The sequence below is a fragment of the Homarus americanus genome, unplaced genomic scaffold (genome assembly GCF_018991925.1).
Source record: "Homarus americanus isolate GMGI-L3 unplaced genomic scaffold, GMGI_Hamer_2.0 scaffold25467, whole genome shotgun sequence".
NCBI classification, from domain to species: domain Eukaryota; kingdom Metazoa; phylum Arthropoda; class Malacostraca; order Decapoda; family Nephropidae; genus Homarus; species Homarus americanus.
In genome coordinates, this window is record NW_024732867.1 from 281,040 (window position 1) to 306,062 (window position 25,023).

Consider the following 25,023-nt stretch of genomic DNA (forward strand, 5'->3'; position numbering starts at 1 on the left):
GCCCTAAACATCATAATCTAATTGATTTGCGCGGCATTCTCAGCTGTTACACAGGGATCTTCATATGCACACATGTTATCTAAGATTGTGAATAAATACTACGCATATCACCTCAAATAGTAGGTCAATATGTAATAGGTATACAATTAAAGAGTTCTATTTCTTAAAGAATATCGTTTTTTCTGTACGGCAAACGTTTATTTGCCAAGTTTTCTAATTTCTTAGATAATTTAAGTGTTCGAAAAATTTCATTCAACTGTCATAATTATACAGTATAGAGGACACTCGGGAGCTGGAGGATACCAGTCTGTAGAGTTGATTAATTTTCTTTATATTTTGAAGGGTCATACTGTGGGTGAGACACTCGACATACTGGAAGAGAATAAACATAATAATAGTCTCCAGCACTGCCTGAGGAAGATTTCAGTAAAATATGTATAAAAGGATGCTGGGGGGTAATTTGAACAGCAACCCTTTAAAAGGTAGCGTTTATAGAAGCGAGAACCAGTGAGACAAAGTACTGTAATTGGAGATGGCTCCTGCGCTTGCGGGCATTGTGCCACCGAGAGCTATCAAGTACTGTCCGAGCAAAACAAAACCTTGGACATTAAACACAACCACAGAAAGTTTAAGAATGAACAAGCACAATCTCAAAATAGAACATGGAATGTGTGAACATTATATGAGGGTGGGGAGTTTGTAAATGTCTGTAGGGAAATGAAAAGTTTGCAGTGGGACATTCTGGGATCACGTGAAGTAAGACGAACACCTTCAAACAACATTAGTGCTGAAAAATTTTACTTCATATATTTACATGGTGAAAGGCATGCGAGAGGTGTTGGTATTCTTGTAAACCAGAAGTTAAGCAGTAGTGTAAATGGGTATTGGGCAGTGTCAGGTAGAGTTTTGTTAGGCAGGTTTAATACAGGTGTATGCACCAACAAATGATAGCGAGGATGAAGTTTTAGAAAATTATATGTCGATTTAAAGAAGGCTAAGGGCACTGAAGTTTAATGAATGTCTGATTATAATGAGCGATTTTAACAAAAGGTTGAACAGGGAAAGAAACGCCAGAAGTAGGACCACATGAGTGGGTAAGAGAAATGAACGAGGATAAAAATTAAATGATTTTTGTAAATAAAACAGATGATAACTGCAAGTACATACATGGTTTAAAAATCACCTCAGGCATCTTTATACCAAATATTCGAGACACTAAATATGTAAATACAAAACTGTGATTGACTATAAAGGCTGTGACTTACCACAAAGGAGTTTTTCTCCTCGTTGGTGTTACCGCAGACCATCCTGACCTTGATGACGTCAGAACCGGGGATCATGAGAGTATAGGGGCTAGAGCAAGATGCCGATTGGTTTTCGTAGAACTCGATACGTGCCATCCCGCTTTTGGAGGTGGCGAAGAGTATCGCATAATGTTCCTTCAACTTCTGTGGCACCAATTAGGCCACCCATCACGCACCACAGGGAAAAACAAAAAATGAAAAATTTTAAATTTTCATGATATTGTTCTTACCCCCAGATAAAAATATAAATTAGTTGTATAGATGACAAGTTTTAAATAAAATAATTCAATCAGATGACAAACTGGGGCCTTATAAAGATAAAGAAAGGGCGGTGAGCTGGAACGTTCTCATAAAGAAATAAACCAATTAATGTGATAAAAGCACTGACCACAAGTATAGAAATCAATCGAGATTAACATGATCACAACCAACATGTCCTAATGACACCAATCTCAGGGGAGCAATATTAACGCTAAGATCCCAACACTCAGTTGATTTAATACTATCATAAACACGCTTTAACTATAGCTAAATCTATAATCCAGTTGTATTTATTTACTCTATCATGACAGTTTTCAAACTTTGGTGTAAGTAGCAAGCAATTACAGAGACTCATTTCAACCCATAAACTAGCTGTAACTTGTAACTTTGACATGAACATGTAACTGGTTCATGTTGGCAATAAATAACACATTTTGTAGAAAACTCTAGGCATATCTGTTTTTGAGATTTACGATATCTCTGCAGTAAGGACCCGTTCAGAGATTGCCGACATTATGGAAGATAGTACAAGGGTAAACAGTACTGATCTCTGACCTCAGATCATTATGCAGTACTCGTACATTTCGAAAAATCACAGTCAGAGTTTTCACCAGTGGTATTCCCTAATTGTTGTTGTCACTATAATATAATAATGAAATTGTGAACACGCAGTAACAGTGTCATATATTCACACGCTTTAGCTTCACTCAGCAATAGTCCTTAATAATTTGTACAATTATTGTTGTTGTTGAGAGGTCCATACCAATGATGCAGCAGCCCGAGCTCCATGATGTAATATTCGTCCATAATAATACCATCAAGATTTCTAAGGAACGACCACATTTGAGGCCAGGAATGAAATAACAAACATGACATGAACTTGACAAAAATCACCATTGAAATCGAATGAAAATATTAGTATTAAAACCATCTTATGTAAGGGAAATTTAGACTGAAGCAAATATCATTGTATGTATATAATTTACAAAACTAGTATACTTTTTCTTAAACTGTAAACATTTATTTTCTTATCCTTTTCGTTATTAATTTTAGATTTTTTTCGTTTGACAAATGTTCATAGCTACAATCACCTTTCAAAGACACTCTAGAGCTAATCGAAGAGCTCATTTGTAGTAAACATCCTCATTCCGGATCGCTGAACCAAATAGCTGGATTCCCTAGAGTAACAGATTGCCTTAAAAAGTCCAAAGTCCAAATCAATCAGGAACTCAAAATCATTGGTGCTCCAGGTTCCCAGAGGTTTTTACACCACTGGAATAGGGCAATATTAGTGGCTCGAGGTCCTGCACTTCGCCTCCTTCCGGTTTACTTTGAGCTTGCCGCCCTTCCCGCTCCAGCTGCACTCTGGGAGAGATAGGTTAGCGCCACACCAGCTGCTTAACATCATTTAAAGGCAGCAGTCGGGCCTGTAGATCTGTGGTCCCCTATGGGAAGCTCGCGGTGGTCAGATTTCTCTTGATGCTGTAATTATAGCTTCATGATGTATCTCACGCCAATCCCCAGAGATCCCATTGACGAAAATGTTGCTTCTGTATTTGTCAGCCTTCTTGTTGCTGCAGATGCACATGTAAACAATGTGGATAAGGGTTATAAGACGAAGATATATTCCAACACATAATAGGGCCTGGGGATCGAGGCAAGCTCTTAGGTGGGAGTTCAGTGTGACCAGTAGGAAGTCCCTTTCCTCCACGATGTGCTTGTCCCTGTAGTTTTGCTTACCGTCCTTTGGAGACGTTGGTCTGGTTGCTTAGAACTCGATGGTCCTCACTGAGTAGTTGTCCTACTTCAATTCTGGATGTTAACTCCTGCAACAATTCAAAGGTGTCCTGAAACGATCACCCCCAACCAGTTCGTTGGATGCCATATACAAGGAAAACTTTGCTGGAAATGTGATCTGGGAGGCTTTACGGGCATCAATTTCTGCTAGTCTGACCGGAGAGTCATCTAGGGATTGGTTCATGGCTTTTGTGACTTAAGGCAAGTATCAGTACAAATAAAAATTGAAAATATTATTTTATTAAGTTTCTGCAAAATATATTTGCCATGTCATGTCCATTTCCATTTCTGATTGTGTATGGATGAAAAAATAGTGCAAGTGGTGCATTAATGACAAAATGACAGAGTATTACAATTTATATAAAAGTTTGAACTACTTTACATAGTTTCCTTGCTACTGACCCTTACTGCTCTAATTACACTAAAAATTATAACACTAGTTGACAAGGGTTCGGTAACATGGATCAAATACGCTGCACTTTGTTAATTTTGGAGTGCTGATTTCAAATATGGCAATAAAAAATGTCAGTCACGTAAAATTTTTATGATATATGTATATATGTAGTGTAGGAATATAAGATACGTACTTGTGTTGGTAGGGATATATTAAATGCAAGGTTAGCAATACTGAACAACAAGTGGGAGGAAATGCTGCCCCTAACCTCACTCTACAGTATGCAGGATTCCCTCTGTGTGTGTACTGATGTAGATGGACTGATTTCAGAGTTGGGAGAAAAACATGACCCAAAGGAATGACGGATTTTCATAGATTCCTCCAAGTTTAGTTTGAAAGCAGTATTGTTGCATAATGGGAACCAGAGCCCTCAGTTCCAGTGGCGCATTCTATAGGTTTGAAGGAAACGTATGATAGTATGGAGAACATACTGACCGCTATTAAATACAAGGAGTATACTGTAGATGGCAGATGTGCAGCGATTTGAAGGTGATAGCCCTTCGACTCGGCTTTCAAGGAGGGTTCACGAAATATTGCTGTTTTCTGTGTTTATGGGACAGCAGAGCAACAGAAAAACACTACAACAGAAAGGACTGGCCAAAGAGAGAAGAGTTTGTTCCAGGAAAAGCAACGTTAAATATACTCCCATGGTAGACCCAAACGATGTACTTCTACCTCCTTTACACATCAAGCTGGGACTAATGAAGAATTTTGTGAAGGCTATGGACAAACAAGGTGATGAGTTTGTTTATTTGAGGGGGAAATTCCCATAGCTCAGTGATGCTAAAGTCAAAGAGGGTATCTTTGTTGGCCCACAGATAAGGAAATAACTTCGTGATGACGACTTTGAAAACAAACTGAATGAAAATGAGCAAGTTGCATGGAAATCCTTCACACCTGTAGTCAAGGGGTTTCTTGGAAACAAGAAGGAAGAAAACTATTGCCACCTTGTAGAGGAACTCTTAAAAAAACTACAAAAGCTTTGGATGCAGGATGTTCCTGAAAGTCCACCTCCTACACTCCTACACTCGCACGGTTAGTGATGGACAGGGAGAGCGATTTCATCAGGACATTCGACGTATGGAGGAAAGGTACCAGGGTAGATGAGATCCTGCCATGATGAGGGAGTATTGCTGATTTTTACAATCGGAGGACAATACAACACAAAAGGATGAAATAAAATAACAAATGCCTATACAGTGGCTAATTTAATACTTTTTGTGTCTTCTTATGATTGTTTTCATTCTTTATTGAATTCTAGTGTGATGACCTGGAAAAAAGTAACAGGAATAACAGGAAAAATAGTATTTTTCAGTTTTTGTAATTGTAAGATTTATTTTTTGCGTAACAAATAAACTGTACGTGGCAGACAATTTTTATTGCCAGATTTGAAATCAGCACCTCAAAAGTACCAAAAGGAAGCTGCTCTGGCCATGTTCCGGATTTGTTTTAAAATTTGTTGCCTTGTGTTTATCACTTTTACCTATTTCATATTGTGATATCACATATCTCTGAAGACTAAACTAATAAAAAGTTGTTCCATCCTGGTAGGTTAGGTTAGGTTAGGTGAGGTTAGGTTAGGTTAGGTTAGGTAAACATTAGAATCATGTGAAGTTTATTTGACAAATATTGCTTCACCAGCATGAGTAGGCTACACCTACCTGAACCGGGAGCCACGAATTACCCAAAAGTACCCAAAAGTACCCAAATGTACCCAAAAGTATAGCAAATAAGGGTAAAATCTTAACGAATATCTGTTATACATACACAAAACATGTTTAATAATATTTTTAGTGTAATTTTGTAAAAATAATTTGCAAGATGAAATAATAAACAGCGAAAAACTTTCAGTATTGGCGAACGCTAAATTCCAAAGAGTTCGTGAACAAGGGAGATAACTAAGATCCTTCGTGATGCACTTCGCGAACCTAACCTAACCTAACCTAACCTAACCTAACGAAAAGTAAACCCTACGGCTATGTTAAATACCCCAAAGTAACAGAAACATCGGTAATTATATCTAAATTTTGGATAGGTGACTCTTTGGAATTTAGCTTTTTTCGCTGTTTATTATTTCATTATTTCATTATTTTGACTACATTTCAATGAAAACATTAATTATCAAGTTTTATTGATGTAAAACATATATTCGTTAAAAGTTTACCCTTATTTAATATACTTTTGGGTACTTTTGGGTACATTTGGGTACTTTTGGGTAATTCGTTGGACCGACCTGAACCGTAAGCAACATTACAGCAAATATATCACTCAGCCGAGCCTAGATTATCTTCCGGGGCATATTTTGGCCTAGGATACCCGGGGTATAAAGTGGCCAGGGGGTATAATTTGGCCTGCTACAGAGGGTTTGATCGGACGTAATCGCGTAGTGCCCTTCCGAACAAAATCTCCACAGGGAACTTATTAATGTGAGTTAGAGGAGTTGTTTCAGTGTTGCCCGTGCTGCGAGGTAGTTGTCCAGGGAACCGTCACGGTTTGTGCAATCAGCAGTGGTGCGTTTGGCTGGACTTGACGCCGAGTTCGGTCCATCCCTTTGGACTGCGCATAATAGGCAAAGCTGAGGCGGTGAGAGAAATTCATGGAAGTCTTTGGAGACAAAGGTTGGTCCTCCGTCATTTGCTAATTCCCGAGGGCAGGAGTAGATGAGGCTGCGTACATCTGCTTTGCCCCGAGTACAATGGAACAGGTGGAGGTTGCCCGAAAAACGATCAACGTAAACAAGATATTGTTTACCTGCATGATCGAAATAATCGAGTGCTATGCTGTCGTAGGGCCACTGGTTTGGGCCGAAGAGTTTGAGTGGTTCCTTGGGCAGTGATAGCGCAGTGACTGTAATAGTGACATGTCTCCAACCGGTTACGGAGAGCCTTGTCCATGCTTGGCCAATATACGCCTTAGCGCGCCCAAGCTTTCGTGCCTCCCATGCCTTGGTATGCGGAGTGCAATGCCTCCAAGACCCGGGCACAGAAAGGGTGAGGTATGACCAGTCGGAAGTCCATAAAAGCAATGCCATCGACGGAAGTGAGTCGGTGACGTACACCGCAAAATGGTTTGACTGTTGCGGTAGTGTCTTTCTTAGATGAGGGGAATCCGTCATTTATGACGGCGATTAGTGTGGTGTACTCATCATCAGTGTCCTCCAGTGAGCGCACAGCTACCCAGCAGAGGGCAGAGTGTGAGATGGTGGAACTGAATGCAGCCATCGCAGTGGCGGAAGTGTGCACGTCCAAGCTGTCATTGTCTTCGGTTGTAACCTGCTGGCATGTCTGTACTAGGGGTGCTGAATAGGCTGTAATAAGAGTTTTATTTTCACTGGTGGAGGCAGAGGCAGTGCTGGTTGGGAAGCAGGAGACAGCGTCCTGGCCTCGGTGCCATTTCCCTGGCATGTGCTGTATTGTGTAGCGGTATCGGAGGTTCCTCTCCTTGATTTTAAAAGAGACGAGGATTAGGTACACACTCCAAGGATCTGGTGTTGAGGATGTTGATGAGGTGACGGTGGTCTACTACAACGACGAGGTCAGAGCATCCGAGGATGAATTTCCTACACCTATCATGGGCGTCTGCGACTGTGGAGGCGTAATGTGACTCAGTATAGGTGTGATGAAGCGCGACCCAGCGAATACGAGTCTCCAGCCGTCCATCCAGCAGGATGGAGCAGCTGCCGTTGGACACGAAGAGTGTTGCTGGAAAAGAAGGAAGCCAATGCCATATTTACTCCAATCGGTGCCGAGGCAAGTCTTCCTGCCCACTTCAAATGAATGGATCCCTTTTTCGACCAAGGCTAAGATGTGACTTTTTGATGTAGAGAAGGCTTCGTCTAATGCATCATCCCAGTAGAACGGAAGGGTCACAGAAGGGGACCATTTCAGATTTGATGTTGTATGCTCATGCCACCTGCTCAACAGATCGAACCACAAACTGGTTCCCGTGATGTCTTGAGGTATTGGAAAATCAAGGATTGATTAGAGCTTGGCGGCACAGATTCGGTGATAGTAAGGCCTACAAAATCCACAGATAATCAGGCAAACAAAAACTTGTCGGGGTTAAAGGTTATCCCATTGTTTGCACAAAGGGGAAGGTAGTCGTGATTTTGCCAGAAGGCCTCTACAATGGTTTCATTCCAGAGGAGGACTGTGTGGTAGCCGTTCCGAGCGTCTAGGACAGTCTTGCGTCTACGTGCTGGGATAGTGTGTGCTAGGTTGACTGGGCTCGGGATATGATGGGTTTCTCTGAGGCAGTTTTTATTGAGGTCCTGGAGATAAACCGTTGGCCTGGGTTGACCGTCCTTTTTGACAACTAACAGCCATCCTCGAAAACCAGGTAGCTGGTGTGCCAATTGGGACTGGCAACGTCTTTATCGAGATCGGCCTTGCCCTGCTCCTTCCACTGGAGGGGGATGGGAGCAGAGTTATGGACAGCATGAGGGACCACGTAGGGTTTTATGTGGATTTGCATAGAGGGACCAGACATGGCAGGTAGAGGGCGGCCGGATGTGTTGAAAGCTGATGCTGCGAACTGGGCGAGAAACCATTTTTGAAGTTTGGGTACGTTCTGCTCGGCTGAGGAATAGTATCGAGTGTGATTTTGCTGGTGAAGATGTTCTAGGTGGTCTAATGGGATGGCGAGTGTCTGGTGGGGTGGTGGAGGCGGGGAGGTCGGTATGTGGGGTGGGCGCTGGAATACTGAGTGCAGACACGCCTTTGACGATCTATATGAATTCAAGTGAAATGCAAGTTGAGCATAGAGAGTCGGTCGTGGTGAGGAGTAGCCGACGACGTGGAGAGATTTACCCCCTACGGCTTAAATGTGCTGGGAAGTTCGCAGCAGGTGGCTAGAATTAAGGCCAAGGCTGTGGATGAAGGAATTGTCCTACTACTGACACTTGAGCGCCTGTGTCGGGATGGGCTGGTATGATCCTCTTGAGGTTGGACTGGGATGACGAGGTCCCTGACTGTAGTAGGGGTGTGACCAAAATTTTGAATGTCGCTAGCGCGACAGCTCCGAAGTGACAAATTCCTCAACAGTCATCCCATGTTAATTGAGTAATGAGGGCTGATATGGTGGATATGTCGGGGTTGGAGCGGCAAACTTGTTTTTTCGTCTGGGTGGGCTAAATTCCCCGTAAAAAACAAACAAACATTCGTTTTCCAATAAAAAATAAAAATGCAAAAGAAAAGTACATGAAGCAAAACAAACCAAAACGTTTTTTATAATTTTCTTACAGACCAAAAATGTATTTCTGGTATTATTACAGCAACAATAACATTGCATTAAGCCAGTCTGGCTTATATGTAATAGAATTAGTAGCATTTGAACTGTACTTACATAATACAAGTAAGTTCTGATTTACCTACCAAATTTATTTAATGAAATACACCGGACATCGACATGACACTTTTCCTTAATCTAATTAATTCTAAGATAATCTAAATAAGAATGAATAATACTTTATAAAAAGGAATGTACAATTGTGTAAAGCGTTACTGTTAGAGTATCCAGAATATGTTGGACAACTGGACTGTACTACCGTACTGGTAATACACCGGGTACTATATGCATTTAAACAGGTTCTAACAAACTGCCAGCCTGTCACTTCTTAAGCATTCCTCTGGGTACTGAGTCAAAGAGCATCTATGACACTTTTGGCGCGTTTTACCCATAGCAGGGTGTTTAAAATCAGAAAACTACAAGGCAAATTCTAAGCGCTGACGAGAAATGCAATTTTTCTGTCATTTTATAAGAGGACATAAAATTTTCACGTGTAATAGGCCCCTGTCTCATCAACAGAACGTATTATATAAATGGGTCAATACATCTGATATTATATTCAGATTCACCACCCTGTAACTTTCCACTGTCTATGAGTAAGACATGAGATTGACACGTGAGCGGGCAACTTACCCAAGAGGGCGAGACCCATAGCTCAGCATTCCTGTAAGCACGCACTGCGATGCCCCTAAGCTTCAGTAGCTCACCTCAACTCATATCGAAAGGACGTGACCAAACGTTTATCATACATAAACGCCGTCCCTTTCTCATTCACTCCTAGACAGTGAGACTTACGGTTGATATACACTCAGGAATTATATATACAACCTTTTATAATAAAACAAAGGAACTACCGTTTGGGTTTCGTTACTTAAAACCCAAATATAAATATGTGTGAACGGACTGGTTAATTGGACAAGCAGCCGATTCATATAGGTGGCAAGCGGTGTGTACGGATTCTTCAAACTGGTAGTCGTATCATCCGTCTGTGTCTTGTGAAAAACAAGAAACCACACAGCAGTGACGCGTTACATAATCCGAGTGTTTAAAACTATATCCCGTATTGAGACGATATGTAGTGAGCGCTCCTTATCTCTGTCACATACAAATACGTGCAGAATTCGTAATATACAAATATTACAGCCTGTTGGTATATATCCAGATTGAGCCGGTTGAGATAGACTCCACTCAGCATTCCCTAGACATTACAGTGTTGCAGTGTTGAACAACAGTTTCGTAACCTGGAATTCAATTGGTATTTCACTAGCAGCTGAGCAGTATTGTTGTGTCGTCAGCGCGAATTACGAATTCCGGTGTCATCATACAGATCTCCATATATACGTGGACTGTGAAAGAATTGGCACACGGCAGTTTTCGCCAGCGAACCACCAGTGTGATAACCAATCATCAGTTTTCTGATCGCCGGAGGAGGAACTCACCTAAATCAAGTGGACTCGTCTCTCACCAAAGCAGAAGCGTCATCTCGTTGCCAAGGAAACCAGCAGCAGCGCACGCATCCTAGGAAGAGGCAACACCCACCACTCCACTCAGAACTCTTGAAGGATCACATTTTCTATACAGACGTACTCTGTATAAATAGGTATTTAAATTACATAGTTTTACACACATGAACACGTTCGAGAGATATCTTCACACCGATAGGTTCGTCGGATAGGATTATTTCAATGATAAAGTGTCGAATGTAAGATTAATGTATTGAAATCCTATAATTTACAGTAGTTTGTAAGTGTCTGTCTTCTTATTGATAGTTTAAAAATTAACTACAATTAATATTCATTTGTCTTGTAAATGAGAGGCAAGTGATCTACTTACTGTTAAGTATTCATTGACCCAAGGGGGCTAATAGATAATTTCTAAGTTTCCCATGTCTAATGTAGATGAAATCGAACGCCTAGCGCAACTATTTGCTGATAACCAACTCATCAATGATCAAGCCCAGACTGACATAGATTTTGAGTATGGAACACAGTTAAATGAGTCGGTAGGAAGTAGTGAGAAAGTTATAGACGAATCATTTGACGACTTAAACCGTCGTACCCTACGGTCTGGTAATCACTATAGTACCTCACCTAAGTATACTAAAGCAGTTACCCCTGTTACAGGTGATAGTGTGTCTGTTGCTAAATCGGTAACAACCTTATTAACCCAGCCTTCTGTTAAGAGTAAGAATACTAATTCGCTTAATAACACTAAAATGGCATCTTCTAACCCTCACACCCTACTAACACACCTACAGCTGATACTGTTATTAATATCATGCAGCGCGGCGAATGTTCGAAATTTCACGGGACAAGACGATTATAGGGTCGCACATTTTATTCGTGCATGTGAAGATAGCATGCGCAATAGTCACATAACGACTGACGAAGAAAAGAAAGCATATGTACGTTCCCATATAACGCAGGGTTCCTATGCAGGCAGTCGTTTAAATGCGTTTGGTTTACAAAGCCCTGACTATGAAAAGTTCAAGCGAACGCTAATTGGGATTATTGGGGGTAGGTCACAGCTGGGCCAGCCGTCACAGATGCCACAGATGCTTCACTCCCAGACTCCTTACGCCACACACTTAGCTCGGATCGCTCCTCCCCGCCTAACATATAAACAGAAAACATCGTTACGATGCGCACATTGTAATAAACGTGGCCACGTAATGGAAGATTGTTTTCAGCTCCGAGGTAATAGTGCAAATAAAGCCACACCCGGTGCAAAGCCATTCTCAAGGTCAAACAGAGAGGGAGCTAAAGCAGCACCTCCTCCTCCTACCCAGACAGCGCGCAAATGGTGCGCTCTTCACAAATCGACATCTCATAGTTCACATGAGTGCGATATACTAATAAAAGCTAGGGGAGTGGACCTAAGTGAAACGGAGGTGTCGTATAGGCGCAAGCAGAAACGTCCCCAGGACAAGTCATCGGGGGAAGACCAGCGCACACTACAGCAAGGAGAGGGATAGTTAGGGTAATTCCCGCCCCTCCTTACAGCACTTCTATAGCGGCCTCGTTAATAGCGGCGCTTAGAAAAGTGGAAGTGTTGTCAGTGCCGGTGAGAGTGGATAATACCAGATTGGCTCTTGATATAGACACAGGTGCTTGCGCTAATGTATTGGCCTTGACATCGTATCACGAGTTACAACGTAAATTCCCTCACCGCAAATTCAAATGGAGGCCTAGTAACGCTGAGCTCGAAGGAGTTTCAGGTACTCAGCTGAGCATCAAAGGAATGGTGACGTTACCACTCAGATTCTCAAGACGTGGTACGCCCTTCTACGCGGACTTTTATATAGTTCAGCAGTTCAATTTGCCAGCTGACGGGTTACTTGGTCTACCAACTCTTCGAAAGAACATGATAGATGTTCATCCACGTAATAATAGTGTTACGTTTAAAGGTGTTTCCTACACAGCAATGAGTCATTCTGAACCTATGCTCACCGCTAGGACGAAAGTGTTGTCTACCAATCCTATTAAGAGGAAGGCGGATCATGCGTCAGAGATATATCTCGACCTCAACCACACACCTTCCCAGCGTGATTACAGCAGCAAGAGTTGGAAGATAGTACCTGCAATGTTGAAGAGTACTCTCCATTACCAGAATGAGGAATTCACCAACGCAAAAATCCTGTGAGCTAAAGTGAACATTAGTTTCTGCAAATGATTCGTTCACTGCCCAGGGTGTGACAGGACGTGACTGCAGTTGTTGTGACTGCTCATCAATCAACATCCTGTCAACAAAATTCTTTCGTATGGCGTGAACAACCCCCAGTTACCAGCACCCAGCACCCACCCTAGTGATGATGACACATCCGGTCTGAGAGATGGTCTCAGCATTCTGAGGTATGGTGTTGTGGATGACGTTGTGTAACAATTAGCGGCGGTTTGCTGTACTCAGGATTTTTGTGAGCATTGACCCAATCACCGGACCTTGGAATCAGCTGTGTCTACTGTGACACACACACACACAAGTCTACGGGATTGCGGGAGCAATTTCACATTATCAAGAAATTAAAGAAAGGATGTTATGTGTGTGATTTTCTAGATATCACAGCAATGTCGAAGTGCAACCAAATAAATTCCTAATTCGAGGTATTGTTGCGAATTGCCAACAGACTCGACTGGCCAGGATAGATCAAATAGCGCCACATGTTAAGGTGATCGATCATCCTCAGGGCAAGACACGCCTGTTAGAGCTGCTTGCCGACTACAGAAATAGTAGCCTTGCCAGGGGAAACGCTAGGTCAGACAGATTTAACATCCCATCATATAGCGTTAAAGGAAGGAACCAACCCTATTTACATACCAGCTTATAGACTACCTCATAGCCAGCGCGCTGTAGTGCAAGATATGGTACAGGGTATGTTAGATGAGAATGTCATTAGACACTCAAAATCCCCCTTTAACAGCCCATTATTCCTCGTCCCGAAAAAGGATGGTGGATGGCGCCCTGTCATAGATTTCAGGCGCGTAAATGATCAAACAATCCCTGATAGGTACCCAATGCCTATCTTGAGTGACATATTGCAATCCTTAGGCAAGGATAATGCGGTATTTAGCAACTTAGATTTGCTTAGTGGGTATTGGCAAATACCACTCGATGAAAAATCACGAGAAATCACGGCATTTAGCACGTCTCTAGGCCACTTTGAGTTTCTACGAATGCCATTTGGTCTCAGAAATGCCCCACTAACATTTCAAAGAATGATCAACACCCTGTTTGCCGGACTAATTGGTAACACAGTCTGCGCTTATTTGGATGATCTAATAGTAGTCAGTAAGGACGCCGATTCCCATCTGATAAAACTGCGTGAAGTTTTGGCCAAACTTTCCACAGCAGGACTCAAAATAAAACTCTCAAAGTGCGAGTTTTTAAAATCCAGAATCCATTTCCTTGGTCATGTAGTCGACGGTGAGGGCATACACACAGTTAATGATAAAGTCAAAGCTGTATCTCAGTTCCCGCGTCCTACCTCAAATGATCATGTGCGTAGCCTTCTCGGATTATCTGGTTATAATCGTTCCTTTATCAAGGACTATGCAACATTAGCATCGCCCCGAACGAGGTTGCTCAAAAAAAGATGCAGTGTTTATATAGGATGCTGAACACGAGGAAAGTATTACGGCATTGAAGACAGCGCTAACCAATGCCCCGGTTCTAGCATTCCCAGACTACACTCAACCTTTCACTCTCTGTACTGACGCTCCCGGAATTGGAGTCGGAGCAGTGCTCATGCAAGAGGACACGCGTGGGAAGTTTAGAGTGATAGCATTTGCAAGTCGCAAACTAATCGATGCTGAAACACGTTATTCGGCGACGCATTTAGAAACGTTAGCCGTTGTGTGGGCACTTAAGAAGTTCAAGGACATTATCTTTGGCTACAAGATAACTGTTTTTACTGATCATGCGGCAGTCACCGAACTGTTCCATGGCAGAAACTTATCAGGCAGATTAGCACGCTGGTATCTGACAATTCAAGAGTTTAACCCCGAATTTAGGTATTTACCTGGGAGGGCGAATGTTGTCGCCGACGCTCTGTCAAGAAATATAGCACCAGTAATGCCTGTATCAGCATTCACTCTTTCGCAGCTGGAAGATGAGCAACGACGCGACCCATATTGGTCAGCTGTTATTTTTGCTCTCGAATCGGGCGAGGATGTTAAACTCCCCAAGTTATTTCTTCCCTTAAGTCAGTCTGAATTACGACATAACATACTCAATAGGACGAGAAAATCTCCTGAGGGTAATGTGTCTCAAATAGTCGTACCTGACACGTTGTGCAAAGCAGTAATGACATTGTTCCACGATGTCCCACAAGCAGGTCACCAAGGTCGTGATAAATGCTTAGCGGATTTACGAAAGAAGTATTTCTGGAACACGATGAAGAAAGACATAGAATTACACATAGCTAATTGTTTGGCATGTGCTCAACATAAAAGATCAACAGGATCACCAGCCCCGATTCTACAATATCCTACACCAGACCGTCCGTTTGACACAGTCGCTGTTGATGTGTTACAACTCCCAATGAGTCATCAGGGATCAGGATACGTCTTAGTGTGTGTGGATCATTTTTCCAGGTTCGTGGTCTTGGTCCCACTAAAAAGCAAAACGGCCGAAGCAGTAGCCTATGCATTAGTGATGAATCTCATATGTCCATATACTACGCCTAAAGTTCTACTCTCTGATAATGGAACAGAGTTCAAGAATGAGCTAATAGAGCATATATGTTTACAATATGGAATTAAACAAACTTTTGTGACAGCTTATCATCCACAGGCTAATGGCCTTGTTGAAAGAACCAATCGTAAAATCCTAGAAACACTGCGTCCATTTGTTAGTGGTTTTCAATACGCATGGGAGGATTGGTTACCGCAGGTTGCAGCGTCGATTAATGGGTCAGTTAATAGCTCTACGGGCAAAACACCCTACTATATTGTCTATGGCACAGATAAACGTCTGCCTTACGACATCCTTACAGAGGCGCCATACCCGGTATATAATACGGATGATTTTGCGGCAAAACAAATTCATGTCTTTACAGAAATTCATAACCAAGTACGATCACAGCTAGCGGCGTCACGCGCCGAAATGATCATCAAACAACATAAACATGCTAAACCTATCGCACTGAACGTTGGGGACGCTGTTATGTTACAGGTACCTGAAAGGAACTCCAAACTTTCGGCGAAATTTTCTGGTACATTCCGCATAATCTCAAAAGAAGCAGGCAACGAATTCAAAATATGGAAGCCTAATGCACAGATCGCAGATGTCGTGCACGCGGATCGTCTGAAGAAGACCCAGATAAATGTCTTACCTCAAGTTGATGATAATGTGATTGATACATCCTTACAGACTGTTCAGAAGCAAAATGTACCAAATGACTATTGTATGAAACTACGTTCTGCGAGTAGAAGTTAACTCGTACTTTCGCGTCAGATGGAAAACGTCGACGGCCAACTACAATCAGCATTGGACATTCTTCATGGTCTCAGCACAGCTTCGATGAATTCGACAATAGTTTCATGAGCGTTGTCGCTCAAGCTGTATCTCAACAGAATCGTGTTATTTCTCAAACCTTTCACGCGATTACTGCTCTAGAATCAAAGGTTAATGCAATCATAATGGAGTCTAACCAAGTTTCGAGGATTGTTACTAGGTTACAGAAAGCAATCCCGACGTTAGAATGGCTCCTTTACTTCACAGAATATTTGCATGCTGCTGAAATTTCAGTTCATAAAATTGTAACCTCTAAAAATGAACTAATAGACAGCATTGTAGATGCCGGGATAGGACGTGTGGACGCGAAGCTTGTGCCTGTGCAGACGCTTCTTGAAGCTTTAAAAATAGCCAAGTTGCAGTATCATTTAACTCCTATTTTCAATGACAATGAGGTTCAATATCATTACCCACTGTTGGAGTCAACCCTCACGCACAATGCAATTCTGATCCACATTCCTATGCGAGGGCAACATGAGTTTAATGCATGGCATTTAGAACCCTTCCCCTGGTTTGTGAACGACACACTGTATACCCTAGATAGGCCTAAAGAACTTTTCTTAGTAGATGAAGAATATTCATTGTTATCAATAGAGGATTCTGAGGTACTGTCACGGTGTAAGTCGTCTTATCTACACCTACACGTATGTCCAGCCTACATTGTTTGCATTTATTCCTGCTGCAGATGGAATATGTGAATTGGCAGTCATACAACCAAATGTACGCACAGCGTTAGCGCAATGCAGTTATAGGCCAGTTAGTCTAAAGACTGTGTTCCACGCTCACCTTCACAATGTGCAGTATTTGTTCTTTCCAAATCTCACTACTGTAATTTTAAAATGCCAAAATGGTGTTAAGCAGCTAGTTGTGAAAGGGCATTACAAGGCTCCTGATTACTGTGAAATCACTTGTAGTACACTACGGACCTTGCCTACTCATCAGCATTTTGCATTAAATCAAAAACTCAAGTCTGCTTTAATTCCACTTCCTATAATGAATTTCACTATCAAGGATATTCAAATAGTATCAGAGAAATTAAAAGTGTTAGCTTTCTTGAACGAGACACATTTTGCTGATTTGAATAATAACTTGCCATTTTACCTGTCACGGGAATTTGCACTACCAAGTCTTACGATTCCCTCTATTCTGTTAATTCTGGCAATAATGTTCCTGTTCTGTTATTACCGGGCAGTATCATCCAAATTCAACATTGTTCATAACATACTAACCCGTACGACACAAAAGTCTAGGTCCCCTGTAGTAGAGAATACCCCTACAGTAATTTCCCCAGCTTAGTGTCTACATATCTGTTTATAACATGGTTAGGGTTGTCTAGGATGTACTGTACTCTGTGAGTTATTTAGGCCTCACGGAGCTCGGCTGGTAGGTGACCGAGCGATGTAATAGGCCCCTGTCTCATCAACAGAACGTATTATATAAATGGGTCAATACATCTGATATTATATTCAGATTCACCACCCTGTAACTTTCCACTGTCTATGAGTAAGACATGAGATTGACACGTGAGCGGGCAACTTACCCAAGAGGGCGAGACCCATAGCTCAGCATTTCTGTAAGCACGCACTGCGATGCCCCTAAGCTTCAGTAGCTCACCTCAACTCATATCGAAAGGACGTGACCAAACGTTTATCATACATAAACGCCGTCCCTTTCTCATTCACTCCTAGACAGTGAGACTTACGGTTGATATACACTCAGGAATTATATATACAACCTTTTATAATAAAACAAAGGAACTACCGTTTGGGTTTCGTTACTTAAAACCCAAATATAAATATGTGTGAACGGACTGGTTAATTGGACAAGCAGCCGATTCACACGTATGATACTTTTCAAGGTCTTTACTTAATCGAGATATTGGGAATTGAAAATCCAAAACTACTAGAAAAGCTTTTATTGCAGTTGTTGCCACCAACCAAATAGTTTAGACGAGTCTAAGAACCCTTTCTTCTATGAAGTTTCCCTCACATACAACCTAAAACCGAGATATTTAGTATGTCGAAGGCGGTTATGAAGTTAGATACGATTTGGTAGATTTGGTTGGTGCTGTATGTACATTATGTATGTTGTATGTATACCATGTATGTACTCTATATATATACATTATTTCTCTAGTCAGTAGCGTGTGGCAATGCCCCTATTTCATGTCACCACACGCTTAGATAAATGTGCCAGGCGACATCTAGAAGCTGCTAATGTACAACTTACCACATGTCGCCTGAGAGGTCAGAGTGAGGTCAGTTGACCATATAGGAGTGTAAGGACTACCTGCGCTTGTAAGCGCACCCTTGGATATTTCCGTTAATAAGAACCTACAGAACTCTACAGGTGTTTATGTTCGCTCCTGTAGTTAGAACCAAGTACCCCGAACATCTCCAGGTGCTATCAACCACGTAGTGTTAATTAAATTATTCTCACTAACCAAACCTATCTAATGTTATCTAACTTACTAATCGGGTGGGCTCCGTCCCTCGGGCTCCCCGGACCCCTCGGCATATCAAATATCTCGGTTCTAGGTCGTTTGCGAAGGAAAATTCATATAAAATTGTCTTCGAATTGTCCAAACTAATGTTTCCAAAGAAAAAATTGGTTGTCTCTGTTGAATGAAATATAAACTGCGTGTAGGAAATTAATGCCAAATATCAACAGAACTGAAAATGCCAGGGAGAAAGGTAACAGCAGTTACGTCTCTTTTTAAAGATGTAGAGGGTGAGGTCTTAAGACATCCAGGGTGAAATGTAACTTTTGTAGTACTCGACTGTTCTGAGTAAGAATGGAACAATAATGATGAAGCATATTGAAAAGTGTTTGAAGTGTAGAGCTGATATAAAGAAGAAATACCTAAGCTCAGGTGTGTGCAAGAAAATTGCAGTTTTCATCCTTTTGATGAGAGTAAGATTCTCGCTACAATGGCTGTCCCTAAAAAAATCTTTTCCACTACAGAAAAAGGTGTAGAAGAAATCAATTATCCTTTTAAGTGAAATTTGAAGAAAAAACAAACAATAAAACAACGAAAAAAAACTTTTTCATTTATTTTTTCTCCCCCAAAAACGAGACCCATTTTTATTTTTTTGCATCAGTATTGTTGCACTTATCGTATGTTTTCTGCCAAGTAAGGCAATTGGTTTGGCGATACTGATCCCAGTGGGCTGAAGAGCCATACCCAGGACACCGTGGGGCTTCTTTGGGTGAAGATGGAAGTTTACTGGCCGAGGCAGGGCGTCGGGATGCATTATTGATTTGACGGTAAGTAAACTGAGCCGCATTAATGATTAGCTCTTTTTCTCGGGAGGTATGCAGGGTTGCTTGGTCCACGAGGGCAGATTCATATCCCGTATCTTTGAGGGTAGAGAGAGTGCGATCTTTGGTTAGGAGATTCTGTTGAAGGAAGGGATTTGATCCCCCAATAATGACCTGGTCACACACATTTTCCTCTGTCTGGTCGATTTTGTAGTTATGACAGGTGAAGTTGCAGTCTAGCGCAGCTTCAGTGGAGCGGGTGACAAAGTGATATAGGGCGGCAGCCCGATTCTGTTGGCGGCATACCATGAGGAGATCACTGTGATGAGGTCGGCCTCCGACATGCTGGAAACAGCTGATTCTTCGTGAAGATGGCGTTCTGAAGTGCTGGGTCGCATGCCTGGTACATCTTAATTGATGCCTCTTGAGGTGATGTGTGGGCTAACTCTTGTAGGTATCCCAATCGGTCAAGAACTTCCAGAGGCCATGGCCAGATATGGCGAGATACGTGATGGGCCTGACAGCAGCAGGTTTTCGTGGTTGGTGTTGCGGTCCTGGTACTATACTTTGCAACCACGTTCAGTGTCCACGATCATACCATTTTATTCCACTTATTGATAATAATATGCAAGGATTATACAGTTGTTATAGAGACTAAACGATAGTGTGCATGTTTAATAATAAATAAATTAATAATGATTAACTCCTTCAAGCCGTAAGCTCGAAATATGTAATGATGTTAGTGAGTCATTTAACAAAATATATTAGTGCAGTTACAGTAAATGTAAAGAGGCAAGACGTGGAAATACAAGCAGGCCTACTTTACTAATAGTTGATCTTAAAAATAGTTGGAATGGAGCTATTGTTGTTGCGATCATTACGAGGTCATATTGGCTTGAGAGGATTGTTGCATCGAACAGCAATCCGCGGACGAGATACTTCAAATGGCAACAAGAGGCGGTGGGGAAGATGGTGTAGCCGCTTTATCTTAAATTTACAGACAAAGTCACAATGGTTATATCACAGACAGATAAAAGGGCCAGTATACTTAGAGTCTCTTAATATGTGGAGTTTAAGGGGTAGATGATAATAGCGAACCCCCAATTCTGCACTTCCTCAAGGAGTCTTTGTTATGTAATAGTTAAGGAAGAAAAGAGAGAGGGGAAGCGTAGGTGAGTTTAGGAAGCATGAAGGTTGTGTACATTTTCGTAAACTTAGACACAGGAAGTCCCAAGGTTTTGAGACGACAGAGGATGTGGAGACGATAGTTGGAAGTTTTTCGATTGTATTGACGTGTACTTGCCAGCTTGGTTTATCATATGTATTAACGCAGAAGAGCTTGGTGAAATTCATAACTTGGATTGTTTTGGGACCGAGTGCGATGTAGAGAGGTGGAACATTGTCAGAGGAGAGGTTAATGTACATAACAGTGTTGTTTACACTGATGACGACGATGGATTGGTCGATACATTTCAAATGAGCTAGAGTATCCTTCAGGGCATCGTTATTAAGGATAAGAAAACAGAGTGGTGACAAATGTGGAGACAGTCCCTGTTGCTAATAAAGTCTATAACCCATGAAATAAAGCTTTTAAGAATCCCAAGCTCGATTTACTAAATCGACCGCTTATATGAAGAAAGAAAGAAGGAAAGAAAGATCACGATAACCTTCTGAACGGAAATTACGAGAAAAAAAGTACTATCAAATGAAAACAGCAACATTAATGCTCAAAATCATCTTTAGTAGTTTACTATGGCCAAGGGTTTTTCCTCCTCTGAGTGTACACTTCAAATGTCAAGGAAAATCATCAAAATTTATTTATTTTTTCTAATTTAGATCGACGATCAGCCAATCACAATAAAAATCGTCACACTGTATGATCCACTGCCCTTGATTTTCAACTTTACACGCTGAGTAAAATACTTCAAAATCTCTCTCAATTTAATTATTAAAATATGCGTTCTTCGGAAAATAGAAAATGTGGGACAATATCTATGAGAGCCACATCAATAAATTCTCAGGGAATGTGCAGAGAAATATATCATCCAGGATGATAATTTTGTTAAGTCTAAATTTAGCGGACGAATGAATATGCAGAAGTTCTCGGCAGTTGCTGAAAATAGTCACTACATTTAACTTTTAATAATATCAATGAAAACACGACACAAAATGTCCAAAACTATAATACACATAACCATAGACCAATAAACCATACAATTTCTGGGACAAACAGACAAATACATGACCTACCCAAGTTCTACATATGGCAGGCTTCAATGAAAAAATTCCAGAGAAGAGCTCAAGGATCCAATGTTGAAGGATATCCAGGGATAAAGTCAGGCAATGCTTTGGGACGTGTCTACACGGTTCACCCCAACAAGTTTGAATGCTATTGTTTGAGACTACGTTTGCACCACATCCGTGGCCCAACATCATATGCAGCACTCAAGACAGTGAATGGACAAGTCTGCAGAACCTATCAGGAAGTGTGCAATCTCCTTGGCCTACTGGAAGATGATGGTCACTGGAATGACGCATTAGAAGAGGCAGCAGCTACTCAATCGCCAATGAGAATGAGGAACCTGTTTACCATCATGATTGCTACATGTGGATTTTCCAACCCAAGCCAGCTCTGGAAAAACCACCAAGAAAGTCTTTCAGAGGATCTGCTTCATCAAGCAAGAAGAGAACATCCTGGTCAAGAGATTGCGTTCATGGATGACATGTTCAACAGGGCTCTAATCATGCTGGAAGACAAAGTGATGGAGCTATGCGGAAATAATCTGACTGATTTTGGATTGCCTTCCCCAAACCGAGAAGAACCAGTAGTTGCAAACAGGGAGTTGCTCAGAGAGACAGACTACTCAGTTGGAGTTCTGGTGAATTTTCTTGAAGAAAATGAGTCCAACCTGGTGCCTCATTAAGCAAATGCTTATGAACAGATCTTGCAAGCGATACAAGCGGAGCAGGGAGGTATGATCTTTCTCGATGCACCTGGCGGGACAGAAAAAACATTCCTGATCAACCTTCTGTTGGCCAAAGTACGTCATCAGGGGAAAATTGCTCTTGCTGTGGCATCCTCAGGCATTGCAGCAACACAACTAGAAGGAGGACGTACTGCACACTCAACTTTTAAACTGCCTCTCAACCTCGCTCACAATGAGAATCCAGTGTGCAACATCAAAAAAAGGATCGGCATAGGCAAAACTCTTAGAAAAATGCAGCCTCATAGTCTGGGATGAATGCACGATGTCTCACAAGTTAGCGTTTAAAGCAATGGACAGGACCTTGTAAGTCATACGACAAAATGACCAGCTCATGGGTGGCATTACAATGGTCATTGCTGGAGACTTTCGCCAGACCCTACCTGTCATTCCTCGAAGCATTCCAGCTGATGAACTTTGGAGAAGTGTTCAGACACTCACCCTATCCACAAACATGAGAGTACTTATACAAGGAGATCAGGATGCTGGACGGTTTGCAAACCTTCTACTACAGATTGGGAATGGAACTTTCCCTGTTGATTCAGAAGAACAAATAATCATTCCTCAAGGATGTGGAAATGTTGTAAAGTCCTCAACTGAGCTCACTAACATGGTCTACCCAAACATTATCCACCACTACAAGGATCACAAGTGGTTACGTGAACGCGCAATTCTGGCACCAAAGAAATAAACAGTGGCTGAAATCAACATGACTCTACTCAGACAGCTTCCAGGCAGTGAGACCTCATTCAAATCTGTTGATATAGTAATCGACCAGGACCAAGCAGTCCAGTACCCTGCAGAATTCCTTAATTCTTTGGAGCCCGCTGGAATGCCTCCTCACCACCTCACTCTCAAGATTTGAACTCCTATAATGCTCTTAAGAAATCTTGAACCACCAATCCTCTGCAATGGCACAAGACTGGTGGTGAAGAACATGATGCCACATGTACTGGAAGCTACAATACTGACAGGAAAAGCTAAAGGAGAGGAAGTTTTTATACCAAGGATACCTCTCATCACCACTGACCTGCCATTTGAATTCAAGCGACTTCAGTTCCCGGTTAAAGTGAGCTTTGCCATGACCATCTACAAAGGCCAGGGACAGTCCCTAAAGATGGTTGGCCTAAACCTGGTGTTTCCTTGCTTCTCTCATGGACAGTTCTATGTTGGATGCTCCAGAGTGGGAACTGGCAAAAATCTGTACATACTTGGTGCTAATGGCAAAACAAAAAATGTGGTCTACCCTAATGCACTACAGTGAGACAATGTGGAGCCTCCCGGAGGGTGGCGTCCTATCGTGGCCTAGCGAAAGAGCGGCGATTCCGCTGGTGTATATATATATATATATATATATATATATATATATATATATATATATATATATATATATATATATATATATATATATATATATATATATATATATATATATATATATAAACATGATATTATACGAAAATTTACCTACGATAAACTTCAAAATTAAAAAAAATTAAAAAAAAATTAGAAAAGAGCAATCCACTTCAAAACCGACAAAAATGACCAGAGACCTACATACAAAGCGATATTTATATATATATACATAAATATATATATATATATATATATATATATATATATATATATATATATATATATATATATATATATATATATATATATATATATATATATATATACAGATCCACAATGAAAACGTGGATAAGATAAATCTTGATAAAATCACACTGGAAAAGGGAAACAACAGAGCACCTTAGCTTTCGTCATTATTCAAGACATCTTCAGAGGCAACTGAAGATGTAGAAGTCCGCGTGCTTTATTGGGCTAATGAAATATATATGGATCCTCGTATTTCGAAGCCGGAATTGGTAAAACGTTACTCTGACCACCTACGTGATACGGGTAGTCCCCATTAGAGGTTCACGGCACCATAAGCTCGTTGAACAGGCTTTGTGTGAAATATAACAAAGTCTAGGATCGCTTTTAGTATCCTGGTGGTCCAGAGGTTAGCGTTCCCCAGTCACAGTCATAGGCTCGTGGGCCGTGGGTTCGAATCTTGGCGGGTTGAGGTGTTGATTGTGTGTAGAAGTCCGCGTGCTTTATTGGGCTAATGAAATATATATGGATCCTCGTATTTCGCAGCCGGATTTGGTAAAACGTTACTCTGACCACCTACGTGATACAGGTAGTCCCCATTAGAGGTTCACGGCGCCATAAGCTCGTTGAACAGGCTTTGTGTGAAATATAACGAAGTCTAGGACTGCTTTTAGTATCCTGGTGGTCCAGCGGTTAGCGTTCCCCGGTCACAGTCATAGGCTCGTGGGCCGTGGGTTCGAATCCTGGCGGGTTGAGGTGTTGATTGTATGTAGAAGTCCACGTGCTTTATTGGGGTAATAAAAAAATATATATATATATATATATATATATATATATATATATATATATATATATATATATGTATATCTCAAGTTCTTTGAATTTATTCTTAGGATTATTATAATATATGAGGAACAGAGTATATAGCACAATGCTAAGGTTAAAATGTTTCGTCTGGAAACGAGCAATTGAAATCAGGGCTTCCTATAATTAATTAATCAGATGCAACAATGTGAAATATAGATTAAGTAAATTAAAATTATATCGTGTTTCCTGGTTAAATATG

General features: G+C 41.3%; 1 protein-coding gene across 1 annotated transcript in view; it reads right to left on the reverse strand.

Annotated features, from left to right (window-relative positions):
* The window catches only part of LOC121869134 (docking protein 2-like), a 109,653-nt gene that overhangs the window by 84,018 nt on the left and 612 nt on the right, over positions 1-25,023 (reverse strand). Inside the window, exon 3 of the mRNA XM_042370321.1 lies at positions 1,266-1,448. Within this exon, the coding sequence (XP_042226255.1) occupies positions 1,266-1,448 (183 nt within the window). The remainder of the gene's footprint in view (positions 1-1,265; positions 1,449-25,023) is intronic.